This window comes from Ranitomeya imitator, chromosome 1, assembly GCF_032444005.1.
Source record: "Ranitomeya imitator isolate aRanImi1 chromosome 1, aRanImi1.pri, whole genome shotgun sequence".
Taxonomy (NCBI): domain Eukaryota; kingdom Metazoa; phylum Chordata; class Amphibia; order Anura; family Dendrobatidae; genus Ranitomeya; species Ranitomeya imitator.
In genome coordinates this window covers 921,931,963-921,956,989 of record NC_091282.1, presented here as the reverse complement: position 1 = coordinate 921,956,989, position 25,027 = coordinate 921,931,963, and the positions used below count along the sequence as shown (strand labels likewise).

The 25,027-nt window shown below is 41.1% G+C and overlaps 1 protein-coding gene across 2 annotated transcripts in view; it reads right to left on the bottom strand.

Annotated features, from left to right (window-relative positions):
- CCSER1 (coiled-coil serine rich protein 1) overlaps positions 1-25,027 on the bottom strand; it is a 1,553,855-nt gene that overhangs the window by 1,093,042 nt on the left and 435,786 nt on the right. For both annotated transcript variants that reach the window (XM_069743569.1, XM_069743573.1), the window contains exon 4: positions 11,581-11,671. In XM_069743569.1, coding sequence (XP_069599670.1) covers positions 11,581-11,671 — 91 coding nt within the window. The remainder of the gene's footprint in view (positions 1-11,580; positions 11,672-25,027) is intronic.

Sequence of the window (25,027 nt, the reverse complement as noted above, 5' to 3'; positions counted from 1 at the left end):
AAAACTAAATCTCCGAGCACTAAAAAATACTCCGAGGACACCCGAGGGTGCTCGAGAAATCTTGAGTAACGAGTATCTTCGCTCATCACTAATAAGGAACAGGGAAATTTTGATTACCAATTTAGACAAATTTGTGCTTTCCAGTTGTATACTGTACATTGCTTGCATCAGACCACCACCAGCGCAGATAACAGCTGCCCAGTAGGGATGAACAGTGCCAGACCCCCATCATATGGATAGTTCATCAATATGTTAGACTTGGATAGCCCCTTTAATTGATTTACAATGAAAAAAACTAAATCACTTTCTTTCAATTCACTTTACATCAGTAGAGAGAAAAAAGCTTACAGTTCTCCTATAAAAAATCAAACTAACAGTCAGACGTTGTGTGCAGCATTGTAAAATATGTAACAGGACAAGAACCACACTAAGCAAAATAATAATAGACCATTATTCCGCTTTGCAGCTGCTGACTAATGAAGTGAAAGGTATCCTTTAGCTTTAACATTTCCACATATTGATCATGATTATTCAGACAGCGGGCATGTTCTAGCATTGCTTATTTGTTTCAAAAGTCAAACTCTGTGTGATACGTGATTCATGATTTGTGCTTTTCAGCTTTATTTTTTCTCTTGGTTATTTCTTAGCCGTGATTTTTGTTATTACATTGTAATATAACATGCACATTTCAAAAAATATTCTGTGTTGCTTGGCTGCGAAAGTATCTGGGATTTCATAAATGGCCTAAGAATAAAATTGTTGAAGGTAAAGCAATGTAAATCTCTTAAGAATTGCCCACAAGGTAAAAGTACTGTATGGAGAAATATTGATGAAGCATATACTGTAGTATAACAACTGTGACTGTATCTTGAGAAACAAGTGGATTTCTCTCTTGCACAGTTTTCCGTGTGCCTTTGGAGAGCCTTATCACCCAGTAAGGCTAGAGAAACACTTCAGGCAGCTGTAAGCCAAATTCTTGCCTAACCAATATTTATCCCTCCGGACCTCTACATGTACAAAATGATTGATTCATCAAGAATGCGGGAACCTTCCACTATGTTTTTTATACTGGAATAATGCCTTCACAGGCCGGATCCATGTCCCATGAGGACCTGGATGCAAAGTCTTGTTTGTTTTCTTCAAAATATCCTAGCTTTATGTCTAATTTACTCTGATCTGCAATGTTGGAAAAGTAAAAGTAGAGCATGCTGCTTATTGATAATGTAAAATGTGTTATATTGTACATCTGAAATGACCCAGATCTCCACTGCAGGTATAGTTTAAAAAAAAAAGTTTAAAAAAACATTGAGGCAGCACACCAAGTCCAAAGTTATAAAGTGCCCTTTAATAACCCATGTGATGATGTTTCAGGCCTGGTATGGACCTTTCTCAAGGTATACTGCAGGTATAGTAACGAAGCAATTAACTATGGGGGCTGCCAGAATTAGAGTGTGTGACATGTTGCGGCATGAAATTGTGAGGTGCTGGAAGTGTGTCACTTAACTGTGTGATAGGGACTAGAAAAAAGACTTTTCCAGACATTAGGCAGACCATACTAGGCATGAAAAAGTAAAGAATAGTATCCTAAAAAGATAGGAAAACTATATTGCTAAGTAATGCTGAAGTACAGTTAGTGAAGTCCTCATCGTACTGACAGTGATGAACAGTATGGAGAAATAGGTCAGGAATATCACTATCAATTGGTGGTGTAGTTCTGGGCAATGGACTACTGTAGTGAAGGCCATGGTGGGCATCAAAGAGGAGAGACAAGAAGTCAGCTTAAGGCTGGCAGGAGATCAAAATCCAGGAGTGTGCTGCCCTAAGACAGGAAATGGCATTGGAGTGAGAAGGCCTGTGTTTAGTGAGTCAGCCAAGTATTATTGCGTGTGAATGTCGACATGGAAAGAGAGCTGTGACATTGCCATTTGCAGAGAATTCAGATGGAGTCCAATGGCGTAATATTGAGGGGATCTCTAACTATCATTACATAGTAACATAGTAACATAGTTAGTAAGGCCGAAAAAAGACATTTGTCCATCCAGTTCAGCCTATATTCCATCATAATAAATACCCAGATCTACGTCCTTCTACAGAACCTAATAATTGTATGATACAATATTGTTCTGCTCCAGGAAGACATCCAGGCCTCTCTTGAACCCCTCGACTGAGTTCGCCATCACCACCTCCTCAGGCAAGCAATTCCAGATTCTCACTGCCCTAACAGTAAAGAATCCTCTTCTATGTTGGTGGAAAAACCTTCTCTCCTCCAGACGCAAAGAATGCCCCCTTGTGCCCGTCACCTTCCTTGGTATAAACAGATCCTCAGCGAGATATTTGTATTGTCCCCTTATATACTTATACATGGTTATTAGATCGCCCCTCAGTCGTCTTTTTTCTAGACTAAATAATCCTAATTTCGCTAATCTATCTGGGTATTGTAGTTCTCCCATCCCCTTTATTAATTTTGTTGCCCTCCTTTGTACTCTCTCTAGTTCCATTATATCCTTCCTGAGCACCGGTGCCCAAAACTGGACACAGTACTCCATGTGCGGTCTAACTAGGGATTTGTACAGAGGCAGTATAATGCTCTCATCATGTGTATCCAGACCTCTTTTAATGCACCCCATGATCCTGTTTGCCTTGGCAGCTGCTGCCTGGCACTGGCTGCTCCAGGTAAGTTTATCATTAACTAGGATCCCCAAGTCCTTCTCCCTGTCAGATTTACCCAGTGGTTTCCCGTTCAGTGTGTAATGGTGATATTGATTCCCTCTTCCCATGTGTATAACCTTACATTTATCATTGTTAAACCTCATCTGCCACCTTTCAGCCCAAGTTTCCAACTTATCCAGATCCATCTGTAGCAGAATACTATCTTCTCTTGTATTAACTGCTTTACATAGTTTTGTATCATCTGCAAATATCGATATTTTACTGTGTAAACCTTCTACCAGATCATTAATGAATATGTTGAAGAGAACAGGTCCCAATACTGACCCCTGCGGTACCCCACTGGTCACAGCGACCCAGTTAGAGACTATACCATTTATAACCACCCTCTGCTTTCTATCACTAAGCCAGTTACTAACCCATTTACACACATTTTCCCCCAGACCAAGCATTCTCATTTTGTGTACCAACCTCTTGTGCGGCACGGTATCAAACGCTTTGGAAAAATCGAGATATACCACGTCCAATGACTCACCGTGGTCCAGTCTATAGCTTACCTCTTCATAAAAACTGATTAGATTGGTTTGACAGGAGCGATTTCTCATAAACCCATGCTGATATGGAGTTAAACAGTTATTCTCATTGAGATAATCCAGAATAACATCCCTCAGAAACCCTTCAAATATTTTACCAACAATAGAGGTTAGACTTACTGGCCTATAATTTCCAGGTTCACTTTTAGAGCCCTTTTTGAATATTGGCACCACATTTGCTATGCGCCAGTCCTGCGGAACAGACCCTGTCGCTATAGAGTCACTAAAAATACTATTACTATTACTATTCTATTACATTACTTAGTTCTCTTAGTACTCGTGGGTGTATGCCATCCGGACCCGGAGATTTATCTATTTTAATCTTATTTAGTCGGTTTCGCACCTCTTCTTGGGTTAGATTGGTGACCCTTAATATAGGGTGTTCATTGTTTCTTGGGATTTCACCTAGCATTTCATTTTCCACCGTGAATACCGTGGAGAAGAAGGTGTTTAATATGTTAGCTTTTTCCTCGTCATCTACAACCATTCTTTCCTCACTATTTTTTAAGGGGCCTACATTTTCAGTTTTTATTCTTTTACTATTGATATAGTTGAAGAACAGTTTGGGATTAGTTTTACTCTCCTTAGCAATGTGCTTCTCTGTTTCCTTTTTGGCAGCTTTAATTAGTTTTTTAGATAAAGTATTTTTCTCCCTATAGTTTTTTAGAGCTTCAATGGTGCCATCCTGCTTTAGTAGTGCAAATGCTTTCTTTTTACTGTTAATTGCCTGTCTTACTTCTTTGTTTAGCCACATTGGGTTTTTCCTATTTCTAGTCCTTTTATTCCCACAAGGTATAAACCGCTTACACTGCCTATTTAGGATGTTCTTAAACATTTCCCATTTATTATCTGTATTCTCATTTCTGAGGATATTGTCCCAGTCTACCAGATTAAGGGCATCTCTAAGCTGTTCAAACTTTGCCTTCCTAAAGTTCAATGTTTTTGTGACTCCCTGACAAGTCCCCCTAGTGAAAGACAGGTGAAACTGCACAATATTGTGGTCGCTATTTCCTAAATGCCCAACCACCTGCAGATTTGTTATTCTGTCAGGTCTATTAGATAGTATTAGGTCTAAAAGTGCTGCTCCTCTGGTTGGATTCTGCACCAATTGTGAAAGATAATTTTTCTTGGTTATTAGCAGAAACCTGTTGCCTTTATGGGTTTCACAGGTTTCTGTTTCCCAGTTAATATCCGGGTAGTTAAAGTCCCCCATAACCAGGACCTCATTATGGGTTGCAGCTTCATCTATCTGCTTTAGAAGTAGACTTTCCATGCTTTCTGTTATATTTGGGGGTTTGTAACAGACCCCAATGAGAATTTTGTTACCATTTTTCCCTCCATGAATTTCAACCCATATGGACTCGACATCCTCATTCCCTTCGCTAATATCCTCCCTTAAAGTGGACTTTAGACAAGACTTTACATAGAGACAAACCCCTCCTCCTCTCCGATTTTTACGATCCTTTCTAAACAGACTGTAACCCTGTAAGTTAACTGCCCAGTCATAGCTTTCATCTAACCATGTCTCGGTTATTCCCACTATGTCAAAGTTACCTGTAGATATTTCTGCTTCTAGTTCTTCCATCTTGTTTGTCAGGCTTCTGGCGTTTGCGAGCATGCAGTTTAGAGGATTTTGTTTTGTTCCAATCTCCTCACTGTGGATTGTTTTAGAAATGTTCTTACCTCCCTTCTGAGTATGTTTTCCTGGGTCGTCTTTGTTCGAGTCTAATGTTTTTCTTCCCGTCCCCTCTTCTTCTAGTTTAACGTTTAATTGATCTGTAATATTATTGGTCTTCTCATATGGGCCAAAAGGAACTTTTGAGACCCTTTAATAATACTGTTCTGACAGAAAATTGTGAGAAATTCTAGTTGACACATGCTTGCTTTCTATAACATACACACTGTTAGGATTCAGCTCTGCTTACTGGTTGTAGCAGTTGTCAAATCATATACTTACGATCATACGATGACCAATGTAACTGGCAATCAAAGCTAAATCTTAATGGTGTGTACAGTATAAACCACTAGGATATGACAACTAGAGTCTCAACGTCTCTGAATGAAACTGTAACACCAGCATCCCTGCATGTCTCCTTCTCTCCCCAGCAGGAACCCCGACATGCTTACCACTCTGACCGTGCTCTTGTTGCAGGTATCCGATGCAGCTCCCAGGTTCATGTGCCTATCCACGCCTTGCAAGTCTCTGTGCAATGCGCATGATGCACGCGCATGAGAACTTCCTGCCTCTTAAAGGGGTAGTGTGTGCACTTCTGAAATGTCCCCAACCAATTGCTGGGAGGCACCTGGTACATAAGGCACCCTCTCCTATAGGAAGATGCCTGTTCAACATCTAGGACTTTAGTGTCTAGCTTACCTTTAATCTGCTAAATCCATTATCAGGTCCTATCTTAATCAGAACTCTCTCTGGGTCTGTATGGCCTAGGCCTGAACTTCGAACCTGTACCTGTATCTGAATGCATCTGCCATACCTTTTTTATTGTCATTTGTGAAAACTTGTCTGTCCGCATCTACGGTTTCTTGCCTGTTCGCATCTGCGGTCCGGTACCTCTCCTGCCAGTGACCTAGTTCGTCTTGCATCTGTTCTTGTCTATCTTGTGTGAACCTATCCATCCTGCTGTACCTGTTGTGGAACCCATCCTGCCTATACCTGCCTGTACCTGCCAGCACCTGCCATGTCTTTCTGTCTACCAGACATAGAGCATCCATTCTCCTGTTAACCAGTTCCTGTCAAACTGGTTACTCCAGCTCTGATTCTGCTTCACTGTCCCTCTGGAGTCAGCCACCATGTGTTTGAAATCTGTCCTGAAGTAGCACCTGGAGTAGATCTTGCGCCAAGTCAATCCAAACCATCGAGGGCTCTAGTGAAACGTTAGGTGCTTACCTAGTCACGCCCCTCCAGGCTCTCCTTGGTCTATGGCACTGTGGATCCACGATCCACGCAAGGGAGTTACAAGAAAATTAAGAATTATGGCTAAGACTCTAGTTAGCTTGTGACCGTAACTGTGCGGATCATTAGGATTCAGCTCCACTTGCCAGTTGTAGTGGTCATCACGTGACTGTAAGTAAATAATTTGTCATAGTTGTGGTCACTTGTCAATTACATCCTCAGCCACTTCTCATAGTAGTTGTATTCGTGTGGTCATATGATGACAGCTGGAACTTGCCAAAACTTCCTCATGGGTCAACGACCCCTTTAAAATTCTAAAACATTTGCAAGCAATGTGCCTACATATTGAAAGACCGAAAAACCTGAAATTTAAACAAGCTGTTTTTTTAGAATCCTGCACTTGAAAAGTCTCTGCTCGAAAAGTCGGTTGCTCTGTCAAACTTCAGGAGGTGCTATTGCCTATGGGCTGGCACCACCTCACTTTTCAATCAAACATGCATGGATTCTGAATAATTTATTTGTTATTGAATTGCCTTTGGCTTGAGCTATGCTGACTTGTTGGATGAACAAACTGTAGCATGATCGATTGTGTACAAACCAAGATAAGTCCACCAGTGTTTTCTCCCCTCTGATTTTGACAGTATCAAGCAATGGGGTTGATGGTCTTCATCTTTGCCTTGTTCCTTTTATTCTACCTACCATGATGTACTTGTGTAGTGACTGCTCTCTTCGTATAATGTGTACAAAGTAGACAAATCATAGCTTGGTGATCCTTGCTTCGAGTGACATATCTGGCTTAATATATTCCAAGATTGATTTGTTTCTTCTTCTTGCCATGCATAGTATTGATAATATCCTTCTCCAGCATCAGATTTCGAAGGCGTCAATTCTCATTCTGGCTTGATTTTAAATCATCCAGGTTTCGCATCCATATCTTAGACTATGTGCAAGTTGGTTCTTCATCGTCAGTGAAATGTTTCTCAATTTGAAGACTTTCTCTAGTGACTTCACTGTTGATTTGCCCATAGCTATTCTCTTATGGCAGTGTTGGTGTCCAGCCTCTGTTAGACACCACTCGTAATCGCTTATGTTTACTGACAACAAATGGATTGAGGTTGTTGTAATACAAGTCTGCGATCCCTCTTACCTGCCAACATGTCTTAGACACATTAGATATAAGATTGATGGTTGACCAACATTTGGTGAGTTACTTTGTTATCACTGCCATAGGCATTTTAGTCCATATTTCTCCTAGGGCTGCTGTCATAGAAAATATTAAAAACTCTGAAATCAACTGCAAGGGGGGCATTCAAACTCTCCCTCCTCCTCCTCTCACACAGGTTTGCAGTAGAAACAAGAGCTGAAGTTCTGAGTCTCTTTTATAAAGACTTATACAATAAACAAAAGGAAGTAGGAAATTATAAGTAGCTTGACAGTGAACCATCCTAATTAAAATACAGGCAGTTCCAATAAGAACAAAGGGCCTCTGCCATGAAAAGGAGGATTACTATTGTGCATGGGCACAGGTTTATATGTTCAACAAATAAATAAGACAGGAAAAGGTATTTTCAGATAGTTAGAACAAAGGTACTTGTGTTTACATGTGGATAGCAAAGTGAAAGGTGATACTGCTTTTGTTCCCCTCCCCAGACATATGTCTCCAAAAGAACATTAGAAATATCGGAGTTCGTATAGATCTGATAGGGATGAGACATACATTTTCAGCTTCAGGATGAATCAGGATGAAAGATGATTTTTTTTATTACTGTAACCCCTGCCTATAAACCACAAATCAATAGTGGACAGATCAATGACAACAGCCATGTCATGTTTAGCTTCTGAATAACAGTAAAATCCCAATAAAAATATGGCGGTAATCTCAAACTTCTGCAATTATCAGGAGTGAAGCTATCGCATAGTTTGGGAATTTCACAAAATCCTGAAGGGCTGAGGTTATTCCGCAACCCGGCCCACATAAAGTCATCACGGAGGGGTGGGGGTGTAACTCAGGTGCTGATAAAAGGTCAGGACACATTGTGATCCATGTTCCTGTAGAGAAATACACTTTGGCATATGCATGATTCCGGTCCGCTGGAGGTTTTTCAAAAGAAGAGCTCTCCATCGCTAGGCCAAATAATAGCTGTGATCAGCATTAGTTTCTTTAGTTTTATCAGTTTTATTTTATTTAACTGTATATACTGTATTGTTTTGTCTCCTTTGTGAAATTGTATATTTTTATAAACACTGCCTCATTTTGGATTAAATATGTTATTATTATACATATTATTGTGCCATTTATTCCATGGTGCTTTACATGTGAACAAGGCAAATATAGACAAGTACAATAAACATGAGTAAAACAAGGGACACACAAGTACAGGAGGAGAGAGGACCCTGCCTGCGAGGGCTCACAGTCTACAGGGGATAAGTGAGGATACACTAGAAGAGGGTAGAGCTGGTCATGCGGCGGTTCAGCAGACAGAGGATTGCTGCAGGTTGTAGGCTTATCCAAAGAGGTGGGTCTTCAGGTTCCTTTTGAAGGTTTCCGTGGTAGGCTAGACAAAATGTTTCTTTTTTCTCTGAAGTGGCAATTTGCATATTCTTTTTTCTAGTAACCCACACACCTAAGCCATATGCTACATGAACCAGAACCAGGCATCCAATCAGCCTGTATAAAACACAACTGGCGGTGGCAGCAAATAGTCCAAGGTTATTGTGGAGTTTACAGTGATCCTATCGGGGGTATATAAATATATATATTCCATGCAGTGGAATAAGAGGTGTATATACCATACGCTCACTGATAGTTTCCCGATAACTGGCCTATCAGTGGAAAGAACCTGCGGCCTCCTCTGTTAATAGTGGGTCAATCATGTAATTGTCTTAACAATAAGGGGCAGAAGAATGCTGTTCATTCTAAAAAAAAAAAAACAGGGGGTGGGTCCAGTGATGACCCCCCTTCCCCCCCCGGCTGTGATTTTTGACAAACTGGCGGCAGCAGTGGGAGTCAGAGTCGTTTCTCTGGTGTCCCTTCCTTGGTAGTTGCAAAAAGAACAAGGAAGCATCCTCCATGTACAAACGACAGAAGGTCTTGTTATACTCGTAGATTGAGAGTGTTTTGGCCAGATTCACATAGCTGTGTTTCACAGTCTGAATAAGATGTGACCAGCCATAGGTCTCCCAAACTAGACTTGACAACCTCTAAGGCATATACATCATATTTCTGCAATATGATGTTGTAATTAAAACAGAATCTAAAGAGACTGGAATGCCTTTTTTGAAAAAGATATGAATTAGGAGTGCCAAATTTCAGCAGATCAGAGTGTGGACACAAAATTGTGTAATGACACAGTGTAAATAAAGGACATATGGTGTTGTAATCCAGATACCAGGGAGAACTTAAGGTGTGGTGTCCACAGTGCAAAACAAAAACAAAGTCAGGAGTACGCAAATGTCATGTAGAACTTCAGATATCAGCATGGGCTAGGCAATAGACAGAACAGAGGGAAGAGATAGCCAACACAACAGAAGTAGTCATAAGCTCAAGCAAGATAAACATAACATTAACTTAGGATGCCTGCAGGATCACATTTCTCAGTGACATCAATGGCAGTATCCAATCGTCCAATGACCCAGTACGCCTACCCTTCTATCACAAGATGTCAATGCTGTATGTGTCTGTGTCACCTGCCGGTGATTGTGATGTGAGTTACTGTTTATCAAAGTCAAGAAATAGGAGTCCTTAAAGGGAACCCATTACATACAAAAATGTTGTTTAGCTGCAGAAATATCATAATTTGTTGGTAAAGATAATTTAACTCCTGTTTTGTTGACTTACTGGACCAGCAGTAACAGGGCAAAAATGAAGTTTTATTCTCCCTGCAGTCACTGACTTAGACATTGGCATGGTGCAGGGAACTGTAACAATTACCAAGTACTTTGGAGTGAGTTCATTACTCCCCGCACAAAGATTGGTAGTAGCTCATAGTGTGTGCTGAGCAGATTGCCTTTAGCCAAATTCCAGAAAAGCTAAAGGTGCCTTCACACTAAACGATATCGCTAGCGATCCGTGACGTTGCAGCGTCCTGGCTAGCGATATCGTTCAGTGTGACAGGCAGCAGCGATCAGGCCCCTGCTGTGATGTCGTTGGTCGGAGCTAGAAGGCCAGAACTTTATTTGGTCACTGGCTCTCCCGCTGACATCGCTGAATCGGCGTGTGTGACGCCGATTCAGCGATATCTTCGCTGGTAACCAGGGTAAACATCGGGTTACTAAGCGCAGGGCCGCGTTTAGTAACCCAATGTTTACCCTGGTTACCATCGTAAAAGTTAAAAAAAACAAACACTACATACTTACCTACCGCTGTCTGTCGCCGGCGCTTTGCTTCTCTCTCTGCTCTGGCTGTGAGCGCCGGGCAGCCGGAAAGCAGAGCGGTGACGTCACCGCTCTGCTTTCCGGCCGCTGTGCTCACAGCCAGAGCAGAGAAGCACAGCGCCGGGGACAGACAGCGGTAGGTAAGTATGTAGTGTTTGTTTTTTTTAACTTTTACGATGGTAACCAGGGTAAACATCGGGTTACTAAACGCGGCCCTGCGCTTAGTAACCCGATGTTTACCCTGGTTACCGGCATTGTTGGTCGCTGGAGAGCGGTCTGTGTGACAGCTCTCCAGCAACCAAACAGCGACGCTGCAGCGATCGTCATCGTTGTCGGTATTGCTGCAGCGTCGCTGTGTGTGAAGGTACCTTTAGGGTGAAAACGTGAACTTTTTTAGGCTCATACCATAGAAAAATAGTCACAATGTAAAATATACCATAGCATTGGTCGTTTTTTATAACCTTGTATTGTGATCTTTATGTATATTGTTTAAAGATTTCTAATACATTATTGATTTATTTAGTTGAAATTAAATAGCAAAATATATTTATTACAGTGGATGTAAAATCTTAAACGGGTTTTATTTTTTTTTTACAAAAAAAGCCAAAACTGTTACATTTCCTCCTAACGTCACAAGCGAAAATGAAACATTACATGGTGCGCCTTGAAATCAATGAGCCATAATGCTCTCTCCTGAGCTAGTACAGCTATACCCAACATTTTCTGAATATAATATATCCCAGTATATGGATTAGATGTGCATAAATCTTAGATTAACTGAATGAAGGTAATCAGTGCTGTTCTTAGCATATATTTATCTCTACATTGTATATTTTAAATAAAGAAAATGCAAAGAAAGATAGAAATCAAAATTCAAACTTTAGTATTTACAGCGTTGGTAATGTTTGCTTCATTTAATTCAGTTGCTTTTACTTTACAGTGATCTTTTAGTTCAACGTAAAGTAAACTTGCACTGTGTATGAAACGCCATGAGACCGCAGTTCTAAATAAGTAAATCCATTTTTCTCCTCTACTTACCTCGCCGAAGCTGCTGTTCTTCAGTAAACTCCAGGTCAAGCATGAGATCATCTTCATCCAATTCACAGGAGCCCAAATTATTTAACACATCCTGGTAAGGGAGACAAGAAGATGTTAAAGCATCCAAAGGAACACCAGCTCGGCTCACACATTTTAGGCATAGGCAGATTTTTGTATTATCACTGCCACTAGGGCTCCATCAAAGTGATAAAGGAATTCTCTTCCTCAATGCAAAAGCACCATATTGTATTATCTACGCAGGAATGGGATCATCATAACATAAAATTACACAGCATGTATTTGGGGACCACATGCGGTAATAGGCCTTATCTATCACACTGCTGAATTCATCTGTCATTGTAGCACGGAGAAAAGGTAAAAATTAAATTCCCAGTTGAAGACATTGTATAAACACCATAAATTCTACAAACTGCACCACAGATATCTAGAAGTCATGCGGTTGTCCTATGATGACGAATGATTAAAGTGGGAAAAACATTACATTTGAGACATATTTAGAAAAATCATTCATATTTAATTAAAAGTAGGATGCACTGCACGGAACAAATATCCAATTTATAGGCAGGGTACTTGGGGTTGCTCTTTTCAGAGTGGGTATTTTGACTTTTTTTCAGCTTTGTGCAACTGAACTAAATGTTTTAATTTTGAATGTTAAATTTAGCAGAAAATTGATAAAACCATTAGTGAATAAATCCTGTGAGACTATGTTCCTTTCATGCTTCAATGGTGTATATCACTAGAAACATCATTTCTACATATATACACACAATGGACTCAATTCATACTGTGACTGATATGTGTCACAGGGTTATTGTGTAGTAATAAGTCTCTATTTCACAGAATAAATGATAACTTGCCGATGGCTGCCCCTTTATACCGCTGCCTCCTGTCTCTGAAACATGAGGGACCTATCAGTTAGAGGCAGGAGGCAGGCAGCGGGCGGAGAATAGCGAGAGGGGCAGGACAACTGTAGGACCCACCCACTGCACTTGAAGCTCATTAGCATACAATTTCAACTATGCATTTCTCTAAAACAGCAAAATGGACTTGTACAAGAAACGTAAGGATTTAATCAACATTAAAGAGCCTTTATATACAAGCCATTAGTTTGGGATGCAAAATCCTGAAGATAAGTTGCCTTTAAAAGAAGGACTAATACTAATAATATTGCCCTATTGCAATGAAATAAAAATATGTTAGGAAATGTTACAGCTAAGATTATATCTTCATTCCAAACCACACAAAAAATGCTGTGTAAACGATTTCTACCTGTCAGGAAAAGTAGTATAAAACATAACATAAAGTAATTACGGGATGTACATGACTTCGACATTTGCTGACTGAGTATCGCATTAATGATTGTTTTTATAGTTTAAAACTGTTCGAATATGCTTATAATACATCAGGAAAATAAAACGACAAAACAAAGGCAATAATTTTGGTAACTGTCTTATCAAAGTATTGAAAATACTAATAGATAACAATGTAAAAATACGTTTTCATTGCTCTGAAGACGTTCTGCTCCGCTATACAGTGTGTCAGCAGGTTTCAGGATATTTAATTGCAGGCTCTATATATTGAATTAGCAGAAAACAGCTTGGAAAAAAAGGTCCGGCTTACTAAAAATACTCATCGATGGTTAATCCTTAATTATTATTATTATTATTATTATTATTTATTATTATAGCCAGATTCCTATATTAATATTCTTGAGTTGATAAATGAAAGGTGCAATGATGTAAAAAAAAAATCCAAACACACCCCCCTTTATTAATGTACATTCATAAATGTACAGTTCAGTGGCCTACTTTTATCTTTATGTGATTTCATTTCTTTTAATACTACATATAAGGTTGAATGGAAATTTTGTATTTTTTTTTATCGGTCTTTTTATAGTCCTCATAAAAGGGAATAAATCATCAGAAAATAACCTATTGTTTAAATCAGATTTATGTGTTACAGGTATATAAGAAAGACATTTTTTCATATTAAAATCTTTAATAAAAACAAAATGATTAATTTAGCAATTTTCACACTGGTCACTGGGGCTATTTTTGACTTAGACTTCCTGTCATTTCAGGAAGAGTTTTCAGCAGACTCCTTATCATTAGAGGCAGGATGGCAATGACTGGTAACACCTCTATACACAGCAGAAAACATGGGATCCACAATTGGTGATGGTACAGATCCTTCTCCAGACACAATTACTTTTTTTGCACATGTTCATTTAGTGAGATAGCATCAGGAAAGGAAAGGGGATGTATAAATATCCTCGCAATGTAGAGGTTGGTGAAAATATGTAGAGTCTAAGAAAGGACAGAAAAATGGCAGGCACTTTAAGGCAGTGGAACGCGTCTTCTCCGAGATACAATGGAGCTGCTCTGTCATTGTTATTGGAAGCAGTTCCGGCAAGACCCAGACATCACCTATATTACATAGAGCCAATGAGCTACATGTACGTAAAGCTCTACTCATATATCTGTAATGGAAAAAAATACCTCCAGACTTATTATCATATCTCACTCTGCAGAAACCTCATCAACTTCATGAAGTGAACAATTTGTAGGAATTTAACCCGTTTCTTCTCAACTTCGAGATTTGTAGTTGCTGTTAACAATCCCTAAAAGGAATTCTAAAATAAAAATGAAAATGATGGCAGACAGAGTAGTACTAGCTAAATAAATGAAGTGGTGATCGCTTGAGCACAAATTCTGCACTTGTGCAATTGCTTTTTTTGGTGTAAATACGTTGGCCATAGTGTGCCAAGCCTATGACGGATACCGTGTAAGCATCATAGATTGGGGAAGGGTTAAAAATTTCGAACTTAACATGTAATGAAAGGAATGTATTACCAAATTTGGGGCAATTTGCACTACTCTCACCACTTTTTAAAACTGACTTTTACTGTATATGGAGGGGTAGTGCGACTACTTTAATAATAGTTATACAACATTAGAATGAAGGAGACCACAGATCTATGCCAACTCATTGCTGGTGTCAATTTGGGTTTAAGGGGTAACATTTCTCCTTGTGTAGATTGACAAGCCAAGCCTGGCATATCAGGATGAGGAGACTTATAAACCATGCATGCGTTTCTAAGAAATTTAATATGCAAATTGTCTCTACAGAGAAGAGCAGGTCTAGAACTCTATTGCCACCTACTGGAAGCAGCAATCCTAAAAGTCAATATCAACTCTTTAACGAGCCTTGCAATATGACTCAGAAGGTGTACATTTCATTTTTTGCTACAGACAGACAAAGATGCTCAAATTTATTGTGAGATTTGTATCTTTCGCCGGGTCACTAATGTTTTAGACTTGCATATGAAACATCAGTATTGGTGAATTCACCCCTATAACTTTTTTTCTAAAGGCAGATTCTTGACTAAAAGAAATAATAAAAAAATGTGTTGATTGGTTCTAGCTACTCATTAAAAATGTATTAAGCAAGGCAACTTTACAACTGACCAATTCCTGCAGAGATTCCCATATGAAAGCATTGTAACAGATAGTAATCACAGTCTATAAAAATAACGCTATCAATATCTCGTACGCATCTGGAGCAGTGGACTTATTGATTCAGCCATTTATTGCACACCAAGGGAGACCAGGCTGACTCATGAAATCAAGAAAGAACAAAAAGGAAGGAAGAAATTCTGAAGATCTCCTAATAAAACCCCATGCTGAGTTTCAGCATCCAGTAACAGTTGATTACACAAAATAACTCCGCAAAAAAAAAAATAATGAACCCAGTGATACGGCTCTGGCAATTTTACAATCACTTTACAGATTATACAGAAGCCGAGTCTTGCTTTTTAATTAATATGAATATATGTTATTAATAAAGCAGAGGTATCTTCGTTGCCAACTAAAAAGATATTTTGTTATTAACTCATATATTTTCTATACATTCCAGAAATGTGTTTTCTGTTTAAGAGATTATCATAATATTCTTGTGGTTTGAGCATTCTACTGCAGAGGTTGAAATTCCCTTATTAACACGGACAAGTTTTTAATTCCATTTCGAAAATGAATATTTAAGTAGACACAATTTAATTTTATCTCAAGAAAGCAAACCTCTAATTATGATTTCAGCTATTTAGTGCACAGCCACTCAATTTACAGCAAAGGGGAAAGGCGTAATCAAACCTAACCTTGGAATTTTTTAATTTTTGCTGTAATGTTATTAAATAATGCACATATTATTCGAGCACCACTGTTTTAAGAATCTACTATATACAGTGGGGCAAAAAAGTATTTAGTCAGTCAGCAATAGTGCAAGTTCCACCACTTAAAAAGATGAGAGGCGTCTGTAATTTACATCATAGGTAGACCTCAACTATGGGAGACAAACTGAGAAAAAAAATCCAGAAAATCACATTGTCTGTTTTTTTTAACATTTTATTTGCATATTATGGTGGAAAATAAGTATTTGGTCAGAAACAAAATTTCATCTCAATACTTTGTAATATATCCTTTGTTGGCAATGACAGAGGTCAAACGTTTTCTGTAAGTCTTCACAAGGTTGCCACACACTGTTGTTGGTATGTTGGCCCATTCCTCCATGCAGATCTCCTCTAGAGCAGTGATGTTTTTGGCTTTTCGCTTGGCAACACGGACTTTCAACTCCCTCCAAAGGTTTTCTATAGGGTTGAGATCTGGAGACTGGCTAGGCCACTCCAGGACCTTGAAATGCTTCTTACGAAGCCACTCCTTCGTTGCCCTGGCGGTGTGCTTTGGATCATTGTCATGTTGAAAGACCCAGCCACGTTTCATCTTCAATGCCCTTGCTGATGGAAGGAGGTTTGCACTCAAAATCTCACAATACATGGCCCCATTCATTCTTTCATGTACCCGGATCAGTCATCCTGGCCCCTTTGCAGAGAAACAGCCCCAAAGCATGATGTTTCCACCACCATGCTTTACAGTAGGTATGGTGTTTGATGGATGCAACTCAGTATTCTTTTTCCTCCAAACACGACAAGTTGTGTTTCTACCAAACAGTTCCAGTTTGGTTTCATCAGACCATAGGACATTCTCCCAAAACTCCTCTGGATCATGCAAATGCTCTCTAGCAAACTTCAGACGGGCCCGGACATGTACTGGCTTAAGCAGTGGGACACGTCTGGCACTGCAGGATCTGAGTCCATGGTGGCGTAGTGTGTTACTTATGGTAGGCCTTGTTACATTGGTCCCAGCTCTCTGCAGTTCATTCACTAGGTCCCCCCGCGTGGATCTGGGATTTTTGCTCACCGTTCTTGTGATCCTTCTGACCCCACGGGGTGGGATTTTGCGTGGAGCCCCAGATCGAGGGAGGTTATCAGTGGTCTTGTATGTCTTCCATTTTCTAATTATTACTCCCACTGTTGATTTCTTCACTCCAAGCTGGTTGGCTATTGCAGATTCAGTCTTCCCAGCCTGGTGCAGGGCTACAATTTTGTTTCTGGTGTCCTTTGACAGCTCTTTGGTCTTCACCATAGTAGAGTTTGGAGTCAGACTGTTTGAGGGTGTGCACATGTGTCTTTTTATACTGATAACAAGTTTAAACAGGTGCCATTACTACAGGTAATGAGTGGAGGAAAGAGGAGACTCTTAAAGAAGAAGTTACAGGTCTGTGAGAGCCAGAAATCTTGATTGTTTGTTTCTGACCAAATACTTATTTTCCACCATAATATGCAAATAAATTGTTAAAATAACAGACAATGTGATTTTCTGGATTTTTTTTTCTCAGTTTGTCTCCCATAGTTGAGGTCTACCTATGATGTAAATTACAGACGCCTCTCATCTTTTTAAGTGGTGGAACTTGCACTATTGCTGACTGACTAAATACTTTTTTGCCCCACTGTAATTGTCTAAGGGTCACTTCCGTCTGTCCTTCTGTCTTTCTGTCTGGCTCGGATATTCATTGATTGCGGCCTCTGTCTGTCATGGAAATGCAAGTCGCTGATTGGTCTCGCCAGCTGCCTGTCATGGCTGCCGTGACCAATCAGCGATGGCCACAGTCCGATTAGTCCCTCCCTACTCCCCGCAGTCAGCGCCCGCTCCATACTCCCATCCAGTCACCGCTCACACAGGGTTAATGCCAGCGATAACGGACCGCATTATGCCGCGGGTAACTCACTCCGTTACCGCTGCTATTAACCCTGTGTGACCAAGTTTTTACTATTGATGCTGCCTATGCAGCATCAATAGTAAAAATATCTAATGTTACAAACAATAATAATAAAAAAAATAACGTTATTCTCAACCTCCGACGTGGCCCTCTCCTCGGCAGTGCAAACGGCAGGTTCCGGTGCCAAAGATGCTATGCGAGAAGGACCTGCCATGACGTCACAGTCATGTGACCATGATGTCATCACAGGTCCTGCGCTCATACCAATCCTGGGACCGGAAGCTGCCGCGTGCACCGCACACAAGCGCCAGGGGCCCTCGGAAGGTGAGTATATGTTTATTTTTTATTTTAAGTCTTTTTTAACCTGTTACATACGTGGCTGGACAATATACTACGTGGCAGGGCAATATACTACTTGACTGGGCAGTATATTATGTGTCTGTGCTGTATACTACGTGGCTCTGTGCTGTATTCTATGTTGCTGTGCAATATACTACGTGGCTGGGCAATATACTACGTGGCTGGGCAATATACTATGTGGCTGGGCAATATACTACGTGACTGGGCAATATACTACGTGACTGGGCAATATACTACGTGGGCTGTGCAATATACTACGCGGTCATGCATATTCTAGAATACCCGATGCCTTAGAATCGGGCCACCATCTAGTCCATTATAGGGAGCCTAAATGCTGAAACTGTGGTGGTGGTAATCCAGGTGCTTCACACCTTCTCTGTAGCAGATATATTATTCTTGAAGTATGGATTTCTAGGTCCATCATATTGTCTAGGTTCTGAGACTGTGTTTATTGTATCACATCTGGTACACACCATTATATAGGAAATGATCACACTGTCTTCAAATTATCATTTACTTTGTACAGCACAGCAGCATATAGTAAATGAAGGGCGTTCAGCTCTTGATGTTTAGCAATCAGCTGAGTTAAAGACTTACAACACTCACGTCAACTCTATGGAACTTAGCTGCAGTATGATACATAGCCATAACCGTACGTGTAGAGTGTTCTGGCTATGCACCATGCTGATGGGAGCAGAGAGGGAGCTCCCTCTATGATGCCCATCAATGTCGCTGTCACTAAACCTCCATGGTAACCCTGGGCTGAAAGATGGCCTTGGGGTCACACAGGGACAGTGGTCTATAAGCTCCTGTTCAAAGCATGAGTGACATGCCTCTTCCCTGCCTGCCTTGCACCATTCTATAATGCCCTGCAATGCAAAAGCATTGAGAGAATTAGATCAGCGATCAGGGCAAGAAAAGTTTTTTTAGTTCTGTCTCCAAAAAATATTAATAGAAAGTGATCAAAAAAATTAATTTCCCCACAACTGGTACTAATTAAAAAGTCCACTTGTCCCTCAAACAACAACTCTGTCTGCGGAAATATGAGAAAATTATAGCTCTCAAGATTTGGCCATGCAAAAATTTGCAACAAAAATTGTCTTTTGGTGAGTGACAGCAGCCATACATAAAAAAATTATAAATCTGTTATTGATGTAATTACACTGACCCGAAGAATAAAGTAGTCAAATCACTTCTAAAGCACAAGGAAAGGCATAAAAAAAAAAACAAAATCTTCACCTGCTGTTGACTTTTTCATTTTTCCTCCCAATGAACATGGTACGGCTCGGCTCACATTTATCCTGTGCTCTATGCTGAGACTTACACCTGGGTTTCCATGTAAACCACTGAAAAACATGATGAATCCATGATGGAAGATTCCCTATAATGAGGACGATGGAGGCACTGACCTGTGATCCAGCTGTGTCTGTCCTTTTAAGGTGTGCATAAAACCGCAGTCTGCCAGAATTTTGTGCACTTCTGAAAAGAAGGACATCTGAATCATGTCACTCAGAAGTTTAGATGGAAACCTTGATATAAGTGCTCAGAATAGAGCACCGGATAAATGTGATCCCAAACGTTATGTAAAATGTTCCCAATAAAAACTTCAACTCAATCCAAAAAAAAGAAAGTCCCCACTGAGATCCATCATCTGTTAATAGAAATATAGGGGCTTCTGGTAGTACAAAGGCTCTGGAAAAGCACTATGGCATCTTGCCCCCCAAAGAATTTCAGCAAATTCTGCACTCCTAATTCAAATGCACCTCTCCATTCTGAACACCACAGTGTGCCTAAACCACATTTACAAATAAAACTGGTAAGAGACGAAGTGCGATAGGGTCTTATCCATTGACAATGGGATGTTTAGGGAAAAGGGGAGATACACTCAACTTGCTGAGTTGCTAAATGGCAACTATAAAGGTGACTATGTAAGACCACTGTTTTTAATACAGGTAACAAGTTGATTAGGAGCGTCTAACTGGTCTGTAGGAGCCAAAACTCTTAATGGTTGGTAGGGGATCAAATACTTATTTCTCACTGCAAAATGCAAATACATTTAAATAATGTATACAATGTGATTTTCTGGATTTTATTTTTGATATTCTATCTCTCAATGTTAAAATTTACCTACCCTTAAAATTATTGACTCTTCATGTCTTTGTCAGTGGGCAAACTAACAAAATCAGCAAAGGATCACATAATTAATTCCTTCACTGTAAGTTCCTTGAGTGGTCTAGCTTCCAAAATGGGTGTCAATTGTGGGAGGTTTTCACTGTTTACGTACGTGGGGGCTTTCCAAACATGACATAACATCCGCTAGTGATCCCAACAAATTTTGTATTCAAAGAGTCAAATTGGGCTCCTTCTCTTCCGAGCCCTGCCATGTGCCCAAACAGTAGTTTTCTCCCACATATGGTGTACCCGAGTACTCAGAAGAAATCGCATAACAAATTTTGTGGTCCTTTTTCTCCTGTTACCATTGTGAAAATAAAAAAATGGGTATAAAGTAACATTTTTAAGAGAAAATGTTACATATTATTTTTTTTCGCTCACATTGATTCAGTTACTGAGAAGCACCTGAAGATTTAAAAGACTTCTTGAATGTGGTTTTTAGCAACTTCAAAGGTGAAGTGTTTAGGATGGTGTGTTAGGCAACGGAATTCTCCCGCCTCTCAGGATAGATCCCATGCATTATCTGCCTCTGTGGTCTCCCATTCAGGCTCAGCCACTGTGGGTGCTGCTCAGCATAGATGTCGGTCCCAGTGTCTTGATCAGGCTTGAAGTATTCGTTTAGTTGCTGTTGGCTCCTCAACCAAGTCTATGGTAACCAGCGATAAGCACCTTTGGCTTGACACTCTGCAGTCCAGAAATCGCCTTACTGGGCATGCCCATGATGTGGTGGCTTTTCATTGATTGTCAGACATTTGCTGCCCTGGTGGCGTGGCAGTTCCGGAATGGCCAACGTACAACACCTCGGTCGACTAGGTGTAAGTGTTTGGGGTTGAGCCTAAAGTATGAAAGACCTTCAGCGGTGCACGCAGGCCCGCTAGTATCATTTATGTGTGGCTATGTGAGTGGAGACTCTACCACTCTGTCTGCATGTGTTGTATGTCTGCCTAGCTCTGGTCTGTACATGTAGGCAGGCAGTTAGTATCAGTGGGGTAATTAGCCATTTGGCTTATCGTATGTTACCTACATGTGTGCAGTTAGCACAGTAGAGTTTCAGAGGAAGCTCAACCCTTAGTCAGTGTTATATATTCAGCATCTGTTTTGTTCCTATGTGCGATTGACACAGTTCAGTTGCAGTGTGAGTTCAGTTAAATTGCTTGACCTGTGATGTTTAACAGGACATAGCACTTGGTACTCATTTGTACTGTTTCTTTCCTGTGGAGTAACTGAGCTTGGAAATCAGCGTTCTGTTCACACTGAGTGGCGTAAACTCAGTGTGTATTAGTTATCGCTCGTCGTGTATTCCGTCATTGCTAACTAGCAGCAGTTTTACATCTCCGCACAGAGGACTCCAGGTTGCGATTGCTCTTTATTATTTATTTTATTTAGTGCAATCTTCCATCCCTAACAGTTTACTAATGCCAGGGTCTGGCTAGTAATGGCAGATGAGCAGCGTCTCCAGCGGTACATCCAACAGCTGGAGGACAGGTTGTCCACACTTGAGGGGTCGACTTCAGCTGTGCATCTATCCACAGTAGTGGCACAATCAGCCAGTGAAACCGTCTCTAGGATTTCTGCTGCGGCTCCTGTTCCATCTCTTTCCCACTACCTGATATATTCTCTGGGGACAGCAAGGCTTGCAGGGGATTCATGAACCAGTGCTCAATTCAGCTGGAGTTACTGGCCTCACGTTTCTCATCTGAGCAAGCTAAGGTGGGATTTGTGGTGTCTTTGTTGATAGACAGAGATTTGGAGTGGGCTCTGCTTCTGTGGGAGCGTAAAGACCAGGAAGTCCGGAGCATCTCACGCTTTCTGAGCGCACTGAAACAGGTCTTTCTTGGACCTCAGGTTACCCATGAGGTCCAAGAAAGACCTCAGGTTACCCAACTCTTGGCATTAATCTAGGGCTCCTCTCTGGCCAGCCAGTTTGGACTTTAGCTGCAGAGTTGGAGTGGTCAGACAAGGTGCTGATTCCTATATTTTGGAGGGGCCTTGATGATCACATAAAGGATGCTTCGGCCAGTAGTGGGATCCCTGCTACACTGCAAGACTTAATATCAGTCTCCACTCACATTGATCTTTGACACACTGAACGAAGTTTGGAGCAAACCCAGTGTAGACAAAGGATTCGGTTAGCTCCAAACTTTACCAATCCTTGGGAATCCCCAGCTCAAACGAGCAATTTGGTGGAGTCCATGGAGGTCTCTCGGGCAGAACCAAAATCTCATCCTGTACATTCCCAACTGACCTGTTTTGTTTGTAGGAAGGCTGGACATTATGCCAATAAATGTCCCAGGCATCAGAGAAAATGACCTCGTCCAGTGGCTCTCAAGGGAGGCTCACTTGATACGGTGGACTTCTCCTCCAAGTTGACCTTTAAGGTCTTCCTATCATTTGGGTTGACTTCCCTCACTGCAGAGGCCTGCCTGGATTCTGGGGCTGAGGGCAACTTTTTGTCTTCTTCCTTCGTTCTTCATCACGCCATTCCGTTAGAGAGGCTCCCAGAGCCCGTCATTAAACGGGTCATTAATGGGTCCATTCTTCCTACCCAAATTACACATCGGACTAAACCTCTAACTCTCAAGTTGTCCCCAAAACATCAGAAGTTAATCTTTTTACTTTTTATCTCTGAGAGAATGAGTGAGGTACTTCTGGGCCTACCTTGGTTGGATCGCAATTCACCCCATATTGACTGGTTAACAGGGAGCATGCAAGAATGAAGTAGGTCATTTGAGGGACAATGTCAGAGGTCAAAAGTGCAGATTGGATCCTCCGAGGTCACTATGGATCTTACGTCCTTACCCAAGCACTACGGGCAATACACTGACGTGTTCTCTAAGAAGGCAGCTGAGACTCTTCCTCCTCATCACCCCTATGATTGCCCCACAGACCTCATTTAGGGGCAGAGCCTCCTCATGGGTGTGTCTACCCTTTGTCTCTCCCAGAGACTGAGGCTATGTCAGAGTATATCAGGGAGCATTTGGCGATAGGGTTTATCAGGAAGTCAGTGTCTCCTTTTGGGGCTGGTTTCTTCTTTGTCCAAAAGAAGAATGGAGAATTACACTCCTGTGTAGATTATAGGGGTTTGAAAGCTATTACCATAAAAAACAAATATCCTCTGCCTTTAATCTTCGAGCTCTTTGATAGGCTGTGAGGCGCTAGGATATTTATGAAGTTGGACTTGCATGGGGCCTATAACCTTATTCGAATAGAGGGGATGAATGGAAGACCACCTTTAATACTCGGGATGGTCATTATGAGTACTTGGTCATGCCATTCAGCCTCTGTAAACTCCATATTTCAGGAAATGTTGTCTTCATCTTTGGTGATATATCTGTAAGATTTTTGAGCTCCTACATGCTAATTCCTTTTTTGCCCCGCTAGAGAAATGTGTGTTTGAGCAAGAGTCCTTTCCATTTCTGGAATACATCATTTCAGCCATGAGTTTACCTATGGACCCTGCTAGGCCGTAGGTGGTGTTGAACTGGCAGGAACAGCATTCTCTCAAAGCAGTGCAGTGCTTTTTAGGATTCATCAATTATTACTGCTAGTTTATCCCTCACTTCTCCACTCTAGTAGCTCCTTTGGTAGCTCTCACCAAGAAGGGAGCTAACTTGAAGCAGTGGTCTGAGGAGGTCCCCAGGGCCTTTACCTCCCTAAAGTCCCATTTTGCTAGGGCACCAGTTCTGCATTGACCTGATGTGGATAAGTTCTTCATCCTAGAGGTGGATGCCTCTTCCGTTGGTGCTGGAGCCTTCCTATACTAAAAGGATGCTCAAGGTCGAAAGCATCCTTGTTTCTTCTTTTCCAAGACCTTCTCACCAGTGAAGAGGAATTATTCCATAGGGTACAGGGAGTTGTTGGCAATGAAATTAGCCTTTTTGGAGTGGAGATATCTCTTGAAGGGAGCTCGGCATCCCTTTAAGGTTTTTACGGACCATAAAAACATTACATATCTTCAGACTGCACAACGTCTGAATTCTCGCCCGGCCAGGTGGTCCTTATTCTACTCCGGGTTCAATTTTACCATCCATTTTTTATCCGGGGAGAGGAATTTACGTGCCTATGCCTTGCCCCGTTAAGTAGTCTATTGGGATTAACAATGCTTAAGTGTCCCTTCAGAAAATCTTCGAGCAGTGGCACCGGTGTCCCTTGGCAGGTACCTCTGGGAAAAACTTATGTACCACCTAACCTGCAGTCGGAGGTTCTCTTGTGGGTTCACACCGCCAAATTAGGAGGTCATTTCTTTACTAAGAGCACTAATGAACACTTAGAGAGATCTTATTGGTGGCCTTGGATGGCACGAGATGTCAAGCTTTAAGTGCAGGCCTGTGTTTCTTGTGCTAGGAATTAGCCTTCGAGGCAGAGACCTGCGCGTTTGCTTTATCCCCTACTGGTGGTGGATAGGCCCTGGGAGATTGTAGGGATGGACTTTATTGTAGATTTGCCCAAGTCCCATAATAACAAGGTCATTTGGGTTGTCACTGATCATTTCTCTTAAATGGTACATCTGGTTCCCCTTCCTCGTATATCATCCGCACGGGCCTTGGCAGTGTTATTCATTAAGCACATTTTCCATCTTCATGGGATGCCTGACAAGATTGTCAGTGATCGGGGCCTCAAGTTACATTTCGTTTCTGGAGGGAGCTTTGTCGCCCACTCTGTATTGAGCTCAATCTGTCCTCCGCATACCATCCTGAGATGAATGGGCTGAAGGAGAGGACCAATCAAACTCTGGTCACGTATTTGCGGCATTTTGTGTCCACCAGGCATGACAACTGGGCGC